General features: G+C 36.7%; 1 protein-coding gene across 1 annotated transcript in view; it reads left to right on the top strand.

The window, feature by feature from the left end:
• LOC100241808 (exocyst complex component SEC5A) overlaps positions 1 to 16,818 on the top strand; it is a 58,006-nt gene that overhangs the window by 11,260 nt on the left and 29,928 nt on the right. The window contains 8 exon segments of the mRNA XM_002268989.5: positions 4,671 to 4,865; positions 5,072 to 5,199; positions 5,329 to 5,487; positions 9,097 to 9,201; positions 9,818 to 9,892; positions 10,254 to 10,391; positions 10,497 to 10,688; positions 10,879 to 11,022. Coding sequence (XP_002269025.4) covers positions 4,671 to 4,865; positions 5,072 to 5,199; positions 5,329 to 5,487; positions 9,097 to 9,201; positions 9,818 to 9,892; positions 10,254 to 10,391; positions 10,497 to 10,688; positions 10,879 to 11,022 — 1,136 coding nt within the window.

The raw sequence follows: 16,818 nt of genomic DNA, 5'->3' as shown, positions 1-16,818 counted from the left end.
AAGGATTTCCAAAAGGTGTCAGAAAAGGATAAGGGAAAAAAAAAAAAAAAAACTAATCCCTCCCCGAATAAGAACCCAACCAATTAATGAAGTCAAATAAGGACATTGAGCCTTCAACTATATATCAATTCCTCGTTATCAAATAATCTTCGATTTCTCTCCTTCCAAATTGTTCAAAAGAGGCACAAAGGGGCTGCTCCCCACACTTTTTTCCATTTCCTTTCAACAAAGGAGAGGTGGTCTCTGAATTACCATGATCTTCATTTAAGAGAGCAAGGCTAGTGCTACAAGGTTACCGGCCCTGTAGTGGAAAAAGAGTTTAACCATCTTAATAGTTGGAAGAAAACCTACTTTACTTTGGGAAGAGGTAGGGGTAATATATTTCAGCCTTGCGTGGCCCACATACTTCTGATCCATATTTAGTGTAACATTTGGAATTGAGAGGATCAAGAGTGATTTTCTGTGGTTTTGGCATAAATTTAGAGCCTTCTTGTTTTGTGGGGGACTGTGTGTTGGCCAAGATCTAAGTGTGGGATAGATTTGGGAGGAATTTCTTTAAGAAATAACTTGCTCATTGATAAGTGTTTATGAATATTTAGTGGGAACAAATGCCTCTTTTGGGTATTCTGCTATTGAGAGCAAGCATGGTTTGCATGACAATGGGGAGGAATCATTCTTTTTACTACTCATTTCCCATCCTTTGTTCCTTTTTTTTCAAGATTAAAAGGAGCTCCTTTCTAAATTCTTCAATATCTAGTAATTCCCCTCCTAGAACTGTTCCCAAGATATCTCAATGGTGAGCATTCTTTTCTCTCTCTCTTTCATTTTTTTTTGGAAAGTTTTTACTACTCTACTGCAGCTTTAGGGGAGAGTTGATAGTCATTGGATGGGATTGGCTTTAAATTCTTTTTCCAACCGCCCCCCCCAAGATGAGAATTTGAAATTGTTCACAGCATCTATATTAATTAGGATCTTTAGAGGGGCCCCATCCTGAACAACCACAAATACACACAAGTCCATAAAGTATAGCTGTTGCATAGTTTGTGGGCATTCTTTTGAGCATTTATAGCTTAATTAGAATAGGTTTAGGTGGGAAATTGCATCTAGTGTATATTCTCCTCTGATTGGTTTTATTATGTTAAATTTGATGGAGGTACTTTAGGTAACCTAAATTAGCTAGGAATTGGAGGTGCAATAAAAGATCATCATAGTATAGTGTTGAAAGCCTTTTCTAAACTGGTGGAGAAAGTTTGACCTTTGAGATAAAGATTTTAGCACTTTTGGAACACTTGCTGCATGGCTTTAATCTTTTGGTTGGAAGGGGAGTCTGCTGTGGTGATTTCATGAATGTCTAAAATGAAAAGATGTCTATGGAAGTATGATGAGAGGGTTTGCCAAGTTTTAGATGTTGGTAGTACCTTTGGTTCCTCTTTCCTTTGCTACTTATTTAGCTAATCATATGTTGTAGATCAATTAGCCAAGAGGGAATTTTTTGCCTTATGGGTTGTGAATCTTTTTAGCTTTTACCTTTTGAGTGGTTCATTTGCTTTTCTTTGTTGTTGATCAGCTTTTATAAATTTTGGAAAGATTCTTAGCTTTTATAAATTTTGGAAAGATTGTCATACTTTATTTTACTTATAAATTCATATCAGTGAATTAATGTATTTTTATTACAAGAGTTGTCTTATGCTTGTCAGTAAGTTGTCTATTAGGCTCCTTTTCTTATGCTGTTCAATCTCTTGGCCTTTGGTAGAGTTTTTTCATTGTTAAGAGTCTTAGGGTAGACTTGGAAGCTGTTCGAATCACATTGATCATCTTGTTTTGGGGTCATAGTAATAAGGATGGAAGTGAAATGATTTCATAGTGTGCCTTTATGCCTTTGCAAGTGTTTGAATGGCAAGGAACACTAGGATCTATACAGACAGGTTGAATCCTATAGGAAGCTCCTTCTAATGTTGTGTTTGCAGGCAACTATCAACCCCCTAGACAGTTGTCCAACTTATATATATATATATATATATTTGATATTATAAACAAGTGCCACAGAGAAGTTGGCACTCTCGTCTCCTTGGGTCCTCGAAGCCCTAGATGTCAGCTGCTGAAAATGATGCTGCAGGATGGTGGCTTGCTGGAACTCTCAGGGAAGGCTGTGAAGGATCCCTCTGGTATGGAGGTGGTAACCAGGGACAAGGAGTTGGAACTTTCAAGGGATGTGGACTTCGGTTGTGCGTTGGAGGAGGGGGATTTTAATAGCTATCCCAATGGCTTTGTTAAGTTCACTAATTGTTTGGGGATGCCAGTTGCGGGCTTTGAGAAGAAAATTTGTGCTCTTGTTAGAAAAATGGAATCAAGAAAAGGTCGTGATGTGAGGGTGTCAAGGGGTAAGAAAAGGTCTTCTTCCCGTTTCAAGAGGGAAATTCGAAAGCTAGAGTATTCGGTTAACTATAATAGCTCTCTGTTCATTGCTAGGGGAAGGGGGAGTGGTGCTGGGGTTTGAGGGAAGAGGTTGCTTCTGGATTTAGGGTTTTTTATGTTGTTTAGCCTTTCTGTTAGCGTTGTTATTGTTTCTAACCTTTGTTGGTTAGGACCGCTTGTTGTTAGGGTGGTGGGTTTTTTTTCCTCTTTTCCTTCTATGGCTTGCTTTTGGGCCTAATTTGTATGCTCCGTGTATACTTTTTTGCGCCTTTTTGCAAGTGCCTTAATATATCCTTTTTTACCTATAAAAAAAATAAACAAGCGCCAAAGAGATGGCACATCATAGTAAACAGGAGGTATACAATAAGCACCAAAAGATGCAAGTAAAAAGAGAGAACACAATAAACATCTCTCTTAGCAAGAACCCAACCAATCTACAACATCATTTAAAGACAAAACCTATATCTATGTACACCTTCATCCACAAAAACAAATATCTAAGAAAAGAACTCTTCAAAACTTGATCTGATTGCTCCTCATTCACAAATGATCTTTGATTCCTTTCTTTTCAAATAGCCCAAAAGATTTACAACAGAGCTTCTCTGCAATCCTTCTTGCATCTTCTACCCACAAAGGATCTATTCCACCCTAAGAGAGTCACTTTATCCTTCTTTCTACTTTCTTTTTAATTTATTTTGTTTAGGAATCTTTTTCTTGATGCATGGAATCAAACCTGGAACTTCTCCATCCTCATTTCCAATCTCTTGTCACTAGAGTCATACCTTAGGGCATATATTCCTGGTCCTGTATAAATAATATTTTTAGTTTCATATTAAAAAGGTTGGATAGATAGTGGATGTACTCTTCTTTCCATAAAAGTTGAACCATGTTTTTTCACATGCTAAACTGTAATGTTTTGTTAAATGCGTTTGCAATATACTGTAAACTGAGAATCTTTAGTGAGCTCTTTCTTGTCCTCTTTCTCTGACTCAAGTGAAGGTTATAACACACTTACGTTAAACATGTTTCCCAATCCTCAGTTGGTGATTTATGTGCATAGTTCATTCATGTATAGGTTGCGACTCCCTAACCTAAAATGTTTTCTTACTCCTTTGCTATTTGTGGTCATGAATCATGTTATATTGTCTCAATGGAAGTGTTAGAAGAGAGGAGTGGGTGCATTTTGAAGATTCATCTTGGAAGTTAGTAGATAAGATTGATGATGTGACTTGTAAGAGCTTTATTTAGATGTTTTATGGATTGTAAGTTTTAAGAAACTTGTAGGAGGTTGTTAAAGTGTGGGTCTGGTGGCATGGGTGATGTAAATTATGAACACATGGTGTCTATTTGTTTACTAGTTGCTTTAGATTTTTAGTAAAATCTTATTATCAAAACAGGTGAAATACAAATCAAACGCCAGTTAAATTGAATAACAGTGAGAGAAGTGCCTTTAAATGCAGTATTACAAGAGGCCGAGGAATAAAAGTGAAGTAAATCCCACAACGTCTCTACTATCCTTCATTTTTCCTCAAAGATCCTAGCATTTCTCTCTTGCCTCATGATGAAAGGCAAAGTGAGATGAGTGATTTTCCATATGACCTTGCCTCTAACAAAACTCCCTAAACGTTTAAAAGATATGACCATCATGTCACATATGCTCTTGGGTGGAATCCAATCCATTTTGGCTAGATTGAATAACTTGTGCCACAATCCTAGAGTTATCAAACAATGTAGAAAAATATGATCAATTGATTCTCTACTCCCCATACATTAGATGCTCCAATTAGGAATAAGAGATTTGTATTGTTTTCTCAATTGTAGCATGTCATTGATGTTCACCTTCTTGTGTGCCACTAACCATGTAAAGGCCTTGAGCTTAGATGAAAATTCAGATTTCCATACAAATTTGGCTAGAAACAATGGAACTAGAATTGATAAATTGGACAAGGCCAAAAAGAAAGATTTTATCAAGAATAAACCCGAAGAAGAAAGAGACCAAGCTCTTGTGTCTTGGAGAGAAGGGGACAAGTGAACTAGGGTGAGTGAAGACATAAGTCTTTCAAGGTTCCTAATTTCCAAATCTATGAAGACATGGGTTTTTTTTGGAATCCCTATGGTCAACTCCTGAATGTTTGTAAATTTAAATTTTGCATAACGTAGGGATTAATATTTTAAGGTGGTATTTTTTGCTGTTTTTTATTTTTTACTTTTTTACAATTATCATGGTTAACCACACTTGTATGTAATTTTTGCAGAAAAGTTGTTGTATTTCTCCGAGAAATTTGATGCAAAGATGTTTTTATCCCGGATACACCAAGAAACAAGTGCTGCGGACCTAGAGGCTGGTGCTCTTGCTTTAAAAACAGATCTCAAAGGACGGACTCAACAAAAAAAACAATTGGTTAAAGAAAATTTTGATTGCTTTGTCTCATGCAAAACTACCATAGATGGTATGCCACCTTGTCATCTTGCATAGATTTCTGGCACTCTTATTGATTGCTGCCTGAAAGCTTGAGCCTTTTGGGTTGACATTTTCTTACACCATTGCTCTTTCTGTGTAAAGCTTGTCAGTCTTCTAGTTGTGGACTATAATTATGTGTTGCTTAATTATGAGGGTTCTCTTCCCCACTAAAATTTTATTTATTTGTTTGTATAGATATACAGTCAAAATTGAAAAGGATTGAAGAAGACCCTGAAGGTTCAGGAACTTCTCACTTGTTTAATTGTATTCAGGGAGTCAGCTCTCTGGCTAATCGTGCCTTTGAGCCTCTATTTGAGAGACAGGTTGGTGTGATTTACATTTTGGATTTGTTGGAAGTTCAGGCCTGTTTAATTGTTGGATTTGTTGTAATTGTATAGATATGCTATGTGGATCAATTTGTTTCATTTATTTTTTCAACAATGCTGTTGTAGGCTCAAACTGAGAAGATCAGATCTGTGCAAGGAATGCTTCAAAGATTCCGAACGCTATTCAACTTGCCTAGTTCAATTCGTGGGAGTATTAGTAAGGGTGAATATGACCTGGCGGTTAGGGAATACAGGAAAGCGAAGTCAATCGCTCTGCCTTCTCATGTACTGGAATTCATATTGAACTGCTTCTTATTTCATTCTATCTATTTTTTGTAAGATCATATGCTGTTTTATTTTGAAGCATCATGTGCACTATTTGTTGAATTAACTCTTAGATATCTTTGCAACTCAAGGTGGCTTTGCACCAATGTTCTCTTACATAGTTCTTCATCCTTGTTATGTGTCACATTTTCTCATCTTCACTTACTCCAACTCTATTTATCATTTCACAATCAGAAGGATGTAGTGCTGAAAATGTTTATGAAATATCTGTGAACATGCCTTTATTATAGTCTCTATTAACATTATTCATGCATTAAAATATCAAATTGTCATAATTCTTTTTCTTCTTAAAGAATCCATCCTGGGATCTGGATCTGATCTTATAAACAATTACATAAGGTAACAGGTTTTTTATGGTACCACTGGGTGATTGCATCTATTTGTGCATGGTTATAACTTATAAGTTGTAATTTCTTGAATCTTCACTTAGAATCAGGACACATTTACCTAGGCAGAAATTTATAACTACAAGGAGAAAAAGAAAAGTTTAATATGGTTACTTGTAATTAAGGATATGTTCTTTAATTCTAAAAAGTGGAGGTTATGTGGTTGATAGATGTTATATGAATGATTGTATTTAATTTTTATTTTTATCATAAAATGATGAAGAAAAATGTGGTTAATTAGCCATTGGGCTGAACGTGACCAATTTCAGATGTTTTCCTTTTTTTTAAATTTAATTATCTGCATTTATGTGGGTGTGTATAGTCACACTGCTATATCATATGACATCTTTATTTTCTAACTTTCCTTATTACATGTAGCTGGATAGCATCTCTTGTGGCATAGTAACTGTAACCTAGGAGTTCCTTTTTTCATTTTCTTCTTGGGTGCCTTTTGTGGATCAGAGGGTTCTTTTCCCCCAACTCAACATGGAGGCTGGCCTTACTAATGATGCTCTTCATCAATGCGCTCATGCACATGTGCATGCACACCCATCCACACGAAAACAAATGTGTGTGCATGTCTGTGGGCAGTAGGATGCTCTATCATCTGTGTATTTCTATCCATATATGTGCATGTTCTTTATGACCAAACTAACTAATGCACTCAGACAATACACACACAGCCCTCTACGTCACTTCATTGTTAGTTTGCTATTTTTTATGGTCCCATGTTTACTCTTGGTTTGGGTTTCCATGGGCATTATAGGACCTGTACATGAGCTCTTCCTGGATGGTGTGCATTAAGGCTTTGGATCCAAAGGGAAGATGCTCTGAAAGGTTTTTCCTTCTTCACTGGAGCACATGGATTGGGAAAATGCTACTTTTGAGAGTGGCATCTCTAATGTTTTGATTATTGAATCCAAAGACAAAGCTCACCTATTTTAGTGGGTCTCTGAGTAAAGTTAGTTCACAGGTTTAGTCAAAGGTTATATTGCAATTTTTGAGAGCGATTTAATTTGTTTTTAGCTGTTGTTGTTTTTCAGAGAAATTCTTTCCTTGTTGCAATGTTTTTATTTTCCACTGGAATCTAAGACTTCTTGTCCCCCACTCCCCTTTTAATCATTCACTCCTAAAGACCAAAAAGAAAAAAAAAAAAGGAAAAGAAAAAGAGAAAAAGCAAATAAATTAGGAATTTAATTTCCCCCTTCACCATGATAGTTTATTATATTTCTTTGAGTTTCATTAAATATTTTTCTAGGCTCAAAAATTGATTTGGAGAAGAGTGACCTTATCTCGGTTGGGAGGGTGGATAATTTGGAAGTGTTGGTGTTTGAGTTGGTTGTTAGATAGAGAGGCTTCCTTCTAGATAGTTGGGACTTCTATAGGTGCCAAATTTAAATAAGTAGCGGTATGGGATGTAATAGATGGGATATTTCAAAAAAGTTGACCATGTAGAAGAGATAGTGTTTGTTAGAAGGGGGAAGACTTGCTCTAATTAGAAGTACTATTTCTAGCTTGCTGATCTATTGGATGTCCTTGTTGGTGATTTTGAGAAAGGTAATCTTAAGGCTAGAAAAGATTGAAAGAGACTTCCTATAGAGGGGTGGAGCTCTAGAGAAAAATCATCATTTGGTCAAGGAGTCAATAGTGTGTAGGGCTAGAAAAGAAGTGGATCTTGGCATCAAGAATCCTTTTGGTCTCAATATTGCTCTCTTGGACAAGTAGGGTTGGAGGTTTGCCTTAGAACAAGAGTCCCCACGAATCATATTAGTATTGGGAAATTCGGGGAATGAGGAGATTAGTGTTCTGGGGTGATAAGGGAAGGTTTCAAAGTAGGGCTGTGGAAGGCCATTAGGAGAAATTGGGAGGCTTTTAAAAAGAGAATTCACTTTATTGTGGGGATGGGAGGAGAGGAAAGTTTGGTTCGATAGGTGGTATGGTGAGTCATTGCTAAGAGAATCTTTCCCCACACTATTCACCTTAGCAAGCTCCAAAGATGAATAGGTAGCATATATGTGGGAGCAGGAGGGCAGCCGGTCATTGAAGCCAATGCTTTCTTAGAGAGTTCCATGATTGAGAGTCAGCGAAGATGGAGGCCCTTTTGCAAAAACTTCAAAAGCAAGTGTTGATTTAGGACATTGAGGATAGGATGGCCTAGTTAGATTCGAAGAGTGAGAAGTTCTTAGTTACAACATTCTACTCATTTTTTGCATCAGGGGATTCAGAGTCTTTCCTAGCTAGAGGTTCTTGGAACTCTTAGTTCTTGGAACTCTTAGATCTTTGACAACAATGATTTTTTTCATGGGAAGCCATGTGCAGAGGAATATTGATTTTGGACTAGTTGAAGAGGAGAAGAGTGTCCTTAATGAACAGATGTGATATGTGTAAAAGGGATGAAGAATCCGTTGATCACATTTTTTTACATTGCATATTAGCCGGAATCTTGTGGTAGCGGATTTTTTCTTTATTTGGGATTTGATTGGGTGATTTCAATAAGACCAATGTTGTTAAGCTGGAACAGGCACTTTGTTGGGAAGAGGTGAAGAAAGTGTGGTTAGCTGCCTCTTTGTGTTTTTTTTGAACAATCTGGCAGGAGAGAATTTGGAGGGCATTTGGAAGTGTGGAAATTTCGGAAGGATCAGTCAGATCCTTTTTTATGTGCAGTTTTTTGGATTGTGTTGGACATTGCACAAGAAAGTCATCTATGTCTATGTTGGATTTTTTTGATTGATTAGGTTCAAAGTAGACTTGAGAAGGATTTGCGCTTTTATTTTTCTATTTTTTGCTTGGTACCCTTTGTACTTTGGTGTGTCCTTGTTGTAGCTCTTTGTAGCTTCTCTTTTTATACCTTATACATTATATATATATATATATGCATATATATTTTCTTTGTGCTTATCAGAAAAAAAAAAAAGAAAAAAGAATAAAATTCTTCTCTTATCCCAAAGATCCATGTCAGAAACAGCAATTGTTTCTTGAGATATTTAGGTTTGTCTGGTTTATCAGATTATTTGTAATATGCTTTGATATCATTTTGAATGTTTCTTATTGAGACTCATATGGAATGACAGTTGATCTGAAGTAGTTGAGTAGAAAAAATACCATTGACCCTTGTTTCCTATGTTCCTACTTAATTAATTATATGGTGATAATTCATTTTCAGGTGGAAATATTAAAACGTGTTCTTGAGGAGGTTGAAAAAGTAATGCATGAGTTCAAAGGCATGCTTTACAAGTCAATGGAAGATCCACAAATTGACCTAACTGATGTAAGATGATTGTTATTATTATTATTTTAAATATTGATTCATAAAGTTATTTTGTATCTTTGAACAGTATGCTATATGCTGAACAGGAAGTCATAAAAGTGTTCTTAATCTCTCTCCTCCACCTATTTAAAAAAATCCCTCTCTTCTTGAGTGATTATGGTTAAAATTTAGAAATTGAGGAATTCCTGTTTTTATTTAGGTTTATATTTTGAAAGTGGTTAAAGGATGAAAATAGTACACAATGAATAGTAGTTACCTGATATTATGCCTATATGTGAGGACAAACTAGTTTTACCCAGTACAAATTAAGGAACATGAACAACAGAATACAAGTTCATGGCCATGGTTACTTCATAGTTACTCTGCTACATTGTCATTTAGAAGGTCCTTTTCTTTTTTTCTTTGATAGGAATTTGAAGGCCCTTCTATTTTTTTGTCTTAAAATTTTGACCATGTATTCATGAATTATAAGCATGTGCCTGCACATACCATCAGCCATGCATTGCTTGGTATAGAGCACTGTCCCTATATTATTTTTAATATTGAAAGGTGGCTATCTAGCTAGTTACGGCCTCTATTTTTGTTCTATTACTAATAAATTTTATGCGTTATGTAGCTTGAAAACACTGTGAGGTTGTTGCTGGAGCTCGAACCTGAGTCAGATCCTGTATGGCATTATTTAAATATACAGGTTAGCAAAGTCTCATCTAGGTTGTGCTACTGATTTGCTTCCAGGGAACCCAATAATTAATGTGGTATTAGATTTGTTTTTATTATACTCAACATATTCATCAAGTTTTGAGGAATTCAGCAGCTTGACTGGTAATATCTGTTGGAGCTAATACCACTGATCTAGGTTCAGTTCTCTTTTTGAGATTGAATACCATCTTCACCTTCTAACTCTACTAACGACTAAATGCCTGCCATTTCTAAATGAAAGTTAAAAGTTTTTCTCAACAGACAAGGCTTAACCTCTTCTGGTGAAAATCCCCCCTTGGTATAATGATTTGAAGGTAAAGTTGTTGAGTTCATTATGTTCATCTCTTTGACAGAATCATAGAATTCGAGGTTTGCTTGAAAAATGCACCTTAGATCATGAATCAAGGATGGAAACTTTGCATGATGGGATTCGTGAAAGAGCTCTTTCTGATGCAAAGTGGAGGCAAATTCAACAAGATTCAAATCAATCTGTAAGTGCAATCATTAAGAAAGATCATCTTGTAATGATATGAGAACTAACCAAAGGCTGGTAGTGAATAATGAAATTTACCTTTGCTCTCATGTTTCTGCATCAGTCAGAGGTGGACTATTCTCTGACTCCTGGAAACACCAATCTGCTGGTAGATTCACCACAAGTAGGCTTGACAAGTGAAGAAGTTGATGCTCTTAGAGGAAAGTATATCCGCAGGCTAACTGCTGTTCTTATCCATCACATACCAGCTTTCTGGAAAGTAGCACTTTCTGTTTTCAGTGGGAAGTTTGCTAAGGTATGCTGAGATATTTATTTTCCATATAAATTCTATGAGATACAAACGACAATGAAATTATATTTTCCAGTATGAGATATGAGATAAACTATGATTAGAAGATCTGCATTTAAAAAAAGAAAACATTTATTTCTTTTGTATAAGGTCAAGTATTGCCTTCATTTTGAATGTGTTTCTTCTTCCATTTCAGTCTTCCCAAGTTTCTGCGGAATCAAATATTAATACTTCTGCAAGTAAAACTGAGGAAAAAGTTGGAGATGGGAAGTATTCTAGTCATTCTCTTGATGAAGTTGCAGGAATGATACGCAGTACTATTTCTGCATATGAAGTCAAGGTAACAATTCTCTCTAGCATTACTTGTTTTAAACTGTTATGAAATGGTAAATAATGTGTTCCTAAGCACTTGCAAAGGGGTCTTTTTGAGATTGAGTTTTTGTTTTACCTCCATTATGATAACCTTAGGCATTTTATAATACTGGGAATAAAAACAAAAGATTTATCTTGTAAGAAAAAAAATGAAGGATTACTGAAAGTTGATACTTGGAGATTCCTGGAAATGAGCATTATTGCTTTCTTCATTATTTAGTTCATTATACATGAGGGGAAAGACATTATCTATAGAACAAAGGCGTATTGGATGAAAGGGAGAAAGTCCACATTTTCTATAAAATCTAGGCATGATGGCTTCTACATTGTTGTGTTATTTTAAAATACCCTGTAAATTGAAGGAAAATTTTTTGGGATGGCTACCCGATAAGGCCATCTTTGCAGTGTGACTTAAAATGTTGGTAAATAAAGAAATATTTTCAAAATATATTTGTAGGTGAAATGTGGATGTTAAGGTGGTTGAGTGATAATACAAGTGATATATGAGAGGTGATAAAAGGTAGAATAAGAAATGGTTGCATTTGTTTGATGTGGCGCCAACTGAGGACAAGATGAAAGAAACCAGCATGGTTCCTTCATGTTTGACAATGTTTAGGAATGCACCCATAATAGGTGATTTGACTCAAGGTGAAGGTGCCATAAGCAAGTAGAAGGGGATAAGGATCATATGACCCACAATAGAGTTGAATGGTGAGAGAATATTTGTGTAGCGAAGCCCTAGTAGTTGAGGCTTAGAATGAAGAATATCTCTATTTCATCCTTCTTTGTGGTAGAAGATTGCTGGAGTGCAATAGTAACCTTATGTAGATTAAGGACATTAATAACACTTTTTTTTCTTGGAACCTTAACTTCTGTCATAACTTCACTAATGTGGAGATTGAGGACCTTGAAAGACTCATGTCCTCACTCACTTTTTGATCAGACACAAACATTTCGTTACCAAGGCATTAGCATGCATAGGGAAGGATAAAGATTCTACCTCCCTCTCTCTCTCCCTCCCTCCCTCCCTCCCTCTATATATGTACACACACAAATATAAAATAAGTTAAAACTGTATTATAAAGAGTAAGAGTAATTGCATGATTGAATGTGGTTACAAAATCAACAAAATAATGTAGGACAATCCTAGGGTGGTTGTCTATAATCAAATAGGTGGACTAGATAAGGTATTAAGAAGAAAAACTCGATAAAACTACAAAAAAGGAAATCTAACCTATATAGAAACTTAATAGAATATTTCTTTTGTAAAGATCTTAAATCTTCTAAATAATAGATTAAAGAAAATAGAAAATTTCCCTTTTAGAATTAAAAACTTAAATCTTTGTAGGAACTTCTTGTAATAAGAGTTTTTAACAAAGAAGATTTTATAGATTGTAAAAATGACTCATAGAAACATTAGTAAAATGGACCTTTTATTGAAAAAAAAAAAAAAGTTTAGAAATATCTAGACTTCTTTAAGAAGAAAGTTTTAATGAAATGAATTCCCAAATTCTAAATGAGACTCAAATAACGATTACTTACTAATTATAAATCTAAACGAACTAAAAATATGAAAGATTTCTTTTTCTTCCCTTTCTTCCTTTTCTTGAATACACCTTGAAGATTCCTTCTCATCAATTTCCCCTAATTTGGAGGAAACTCAACCTTGAGTTTCAGTAACCTTCCATTATCTACTAAAACGCAAAGCAATCCTTTCCCAACTTTCTTTTGTCAATAACCCATGCAAGTGAATGGATTATTCAGACGTGGTAACTGACATAGGGTACAACTTGCATGCAATAAAGGCACTTTTTCATTCAAGCTAGAATGATAATAGAAGCAGCCTTTTAATTGACATCCTACCCATGTCAAGAGATCTACCAAATATGTTCTTGTCCATTGAAGAGACTAGTATTTCTCATCTCAACAAATTTAGTTAACATATTAACCAGATTTTCTTGAGCTTCTATGGCAACAAGGGTTGCTTGGAGTATCCAGGATTCTAGAATAGAAACATTCTAAAACCCTTGCTATAAATCTGTTTTCTGAAAAGCTACTACCAACATGGTGTTTGAAATATTATGAAATGGATGGCTCCAAAAGACAATGACACTAATTCATGAAGTGGCTGAGATTCCACCTTGGATGTTTTGAGAAGCAACATTCAACCTTTAACCACACATCCTTTACAGGTAGCCTTTGTTGAGGGTAGACAAATTTTGGATGCAATATTAGTAGCAATGTAGGGTAGATGAGAAAAGACATGTGGGAGAAGGGGGTTTTACCTTTAAGATTGACTTTGAAAAAGTTTATAATTATGTGGATTGGGAGTTTGTAGATCATGCTTTAGAAAGAAAATGCTCTAGACAAAGATGGAGATCTTGGATTCGTGGTTGTTTATCATCTTAAGTTTTTTAATATTAATAAACGGGTGTGCTAAAGGATGGATTAAGGCTTAAAGGGATTTAAGATAGGGTGATGGGTTTTCTCTTTTTCTCTTTATTATTGTGGTGGGCGTGTTTAGTAGATTAATGCTCGGAGTGGAGTAATGTGGTATCTTTGAGGGATTTTTTGTGGGTAGAAGGAGAACGAGGGTGATTCATCTACGGTTCATTGATGACAACATTTTCTTTTCAAGAGTTTGTTCAAATGAGTTATAGTGTCTTAAGATCATTTTGTTGGTGTTTGGATACATTTTAGGATTAAAGATAAATCTAGATGAGAGTACCCTACTAGGAATTAACATTAGTGAAGACTAACTTCTTGATTTGGTTTCTATTTTAGAATGTAAAGTTTTTTCTTAACCTTTCTCTTATATAGGTCTTCCTTTGGTGGGGAATCCTTGAGCTGTCTTTTTTCGGGATCCAATTATGGATGGAATATCTTAGTAGTTGGATGGTTGAAAGAAGGATTACTTGTCTCTAAGTGGTAGAATAACCCTAGTGTAGTTGTGCTTGTCCTACATTCCCTCATATTTTTTTGTTTGTTTTTAAGCCTCCAACCGAAGTGGCTAATAGAATTGAGAAATTGCAAAGGGACTTTTTGTGGTTTAGCATTAGGGAAGGGAGGGATGATTATCTTATGGATTGATATCAAGTGTGCAAGCTAAAGAGTGAAGGGGGTTTGGGTATAGGTCAGATAGCCTTGAGGAATAGGGCCCTCTTAGGTTAAGTGGCTATGGAGGTTCCCTAGGGAGAGCAACCCTTTATGGCACATGATTATTATAAGTATCTATGGACCAAGTTTTAATGAATGGGATGTCAATATGATTGTTTTTTTTTATAAGTAAAGAAAAATTGTATTAAAAAACCACCAAAGCAGTGGCTTAAAGATTACAAGGAAGAAAACACCCCCCACACCCTTGCTGGAAGCCAAGGACAGAGGAGCAGCCCGACCCACACCCTCAACGGGTTCCCACCCAATCAATAAAATCAACTAAAGTCGAAGGACCATCTTTTATAAACAGTTTCGTCTCCGACCAAAGGAAATATATAAAAGAATTCTTAAGTCTTTGGATAGACAACTCTTCTTCCTCAAAGGCAATTTTGTTCCTTGCCTTCCAAACTGTCCAAAAAAGACACAAAGGGCTTGCTCTCCAAACACCCTTCCTTTTTTTTCCCACAAAAGACCCGTCCCAACCCAGAAGCGTTGCCTTAATAGTGGCTGGCAGCACCCACTGCACCCTGAAAAGAGAGCAAAGCAACGTCCAAAGAGTCTTTGCCTTGTCACAGTGGAGGAGAATGTGATCTATTGATTTTTTGTGCCTTTGACAAAGGTAACATCTGTTCGCTAAAGACCATCCTCTCTTTTGAAGTTGATCCAAGGTAAGAGCCTTTCTCCATGTTGCTTCCCACCCAAAAAAACTCACTCTAGGCTGCATGTAAACTTTCCAAATGGCCGACGAAGGGGGCTGGAGGGCCTGAAACTAATGATTTGTAGAGAGACTTAATAGAAAACTTCCCACATTTAGTCTCTCTCCAAATCACCCTATCTTCCACTGCTTGCTGGACTCTCTTCCCATTAAGGCCCAAAAAGAATCTGCATACCTCATCCATCTCCCAATCATTAAACGGTCCGGAGAAAAGCGGGCTCCAACTCCCCCCACCCTCATTGGAACACCGCACATCTTTGACTCAAGCATCCTTGACGACAGCCAAAGAAAATAAAGAGGGAAAAGAAACACAAAGAGGTTCATCCCCTCACCATTTATCTTTCTAGAATTTCGCCCTTTTCCCATTTCCCACTACAAAAAAGAGGCTACTGCTTACAACACTCCATTCCTTCCTAAGAGTTTTCTACAACCCCACACCATACCCACTCCTCACTTCCTTAAAACACCAACCCCCTTACTCCTCCCCATATTTTCCCCTAATCACTTGATTCCAAAAAGCCTCTCTCAATTGCAAATCTCCAGCTCCATGTACACAAAAGTGCCTTATTGAGGGTAGGAAGACACTTTACCCCCAAACCCCCTTTGCTCTTATCTAGGCAAACCAAACCCCACCGAACAAGATGAGGTTTCTGCTCAAGGGCCCTGCCTCCCCACAAAAAATCCCTCTGAATCTGCTCTAACCTTAATCTGACCTTTCTAGGCATAGAGAGCATAGACATGTAGTAAATAGGCATACTCGCCAAAGTACTCCGAATCAAAGTGATCCTTCCTCCTTTGGAGATGTATTGGCTCTTCCATCTAGCCAATTTCTTCCGCATTCTCTCCTTCACTCCATCCCAGACAGCCACCGATCTAAGAGGCGCACCTAATGGCAAACCCAAATAAGTGGATGTAAGACTTCCAACCTTACACCCAAGATCTGCAGCCAAAGCCTTCGCGTTTTCCACACTACCCACTAGAGTTAGCTCACTTTTGTCCAAATTAATTCTCAACCCCGACATGGCCTCAAACCACATTAAAATCCAACTTAAATACAACAATTGATCCTTGGAAGCCCCATAGAAAACCAAAGTATCATCAGTGAAAAGTAAGTGAGACACCTTGAGATGACGTCATTGATGTCCTTGGAAGTCCATCACTCAAGTCTTCCTTGTCTTCTCTCACTTCATTCACTATTCAGTGGGTGATGGCACTAAAATTCGATTGTGGGAAGATATTTGGTGGGGTGACCACCCTTTTTGTGTAATTTCCAAGCCTTTATAAAGTGCCAAGGTCGAGAGATTCTTGTATTAATTTGGTTTTCATATCATTTTTTTTCTCTCTTTATGGGTAAAAGATGTAAGAAGGTTTAGAGAGCAACTCCATTGTGCATCTTTTGGACTATATGGAAAGAAAGGAATCGAAAGTCTTTCAACAATGAGGAGCAATCAGATCAAGCCTTGAAAAGTTATTTTCTTAGAAATTTGTTTGGGTAAGGATGTACCAAAGTGCACCTTATGTTTGCCTTATATTCAAAAGGCGAATGCTTTTGGGAGTTATGCTTTTTTCACAATGCCTTGGCGCATTTGGGACCTACCTTGCTTCAAGGCACGCCCTGAGGCATATTTCGAAAATGCCTTTGAAAACACTGGCACTGACGTTATGGATTAAGTTGTTTAGACTTGTAGGGATCGATTAGATTCCACTAGAAAGTGTGGTGGAGATGTTGACTATGGCTTGCCGGGGTTTTGGAGGTCTTCCTAAAGGGAAGTCACTATGGGGTATTGCTATTCTCATGGTACTTTAAACCATATGATGGGGGAGGAATGCGAGAATTTTTTTAGGACAAATGGAATGCTTAGGAGGTTATGTGGGATGTAATCTATTTATCCT

This window comes from Vitis vinifera, chromosome 18 (genome assembly GCF_030704535.1).
Source record: "Vitis vinifera cultivar Pinot Noir 40024 chromosome 18, ASM3070453v1".
NCBI lineage: Eukaryota > Viridiplantae > Streptophyta > Magnoliopsida > Vitales > Vitaceae > Vitis > Vitis vinifera.
Note: the sequence above shows the minus strand (reverse complement) of the source record. Positions and strands in the feature narration are given on the sequence as shown.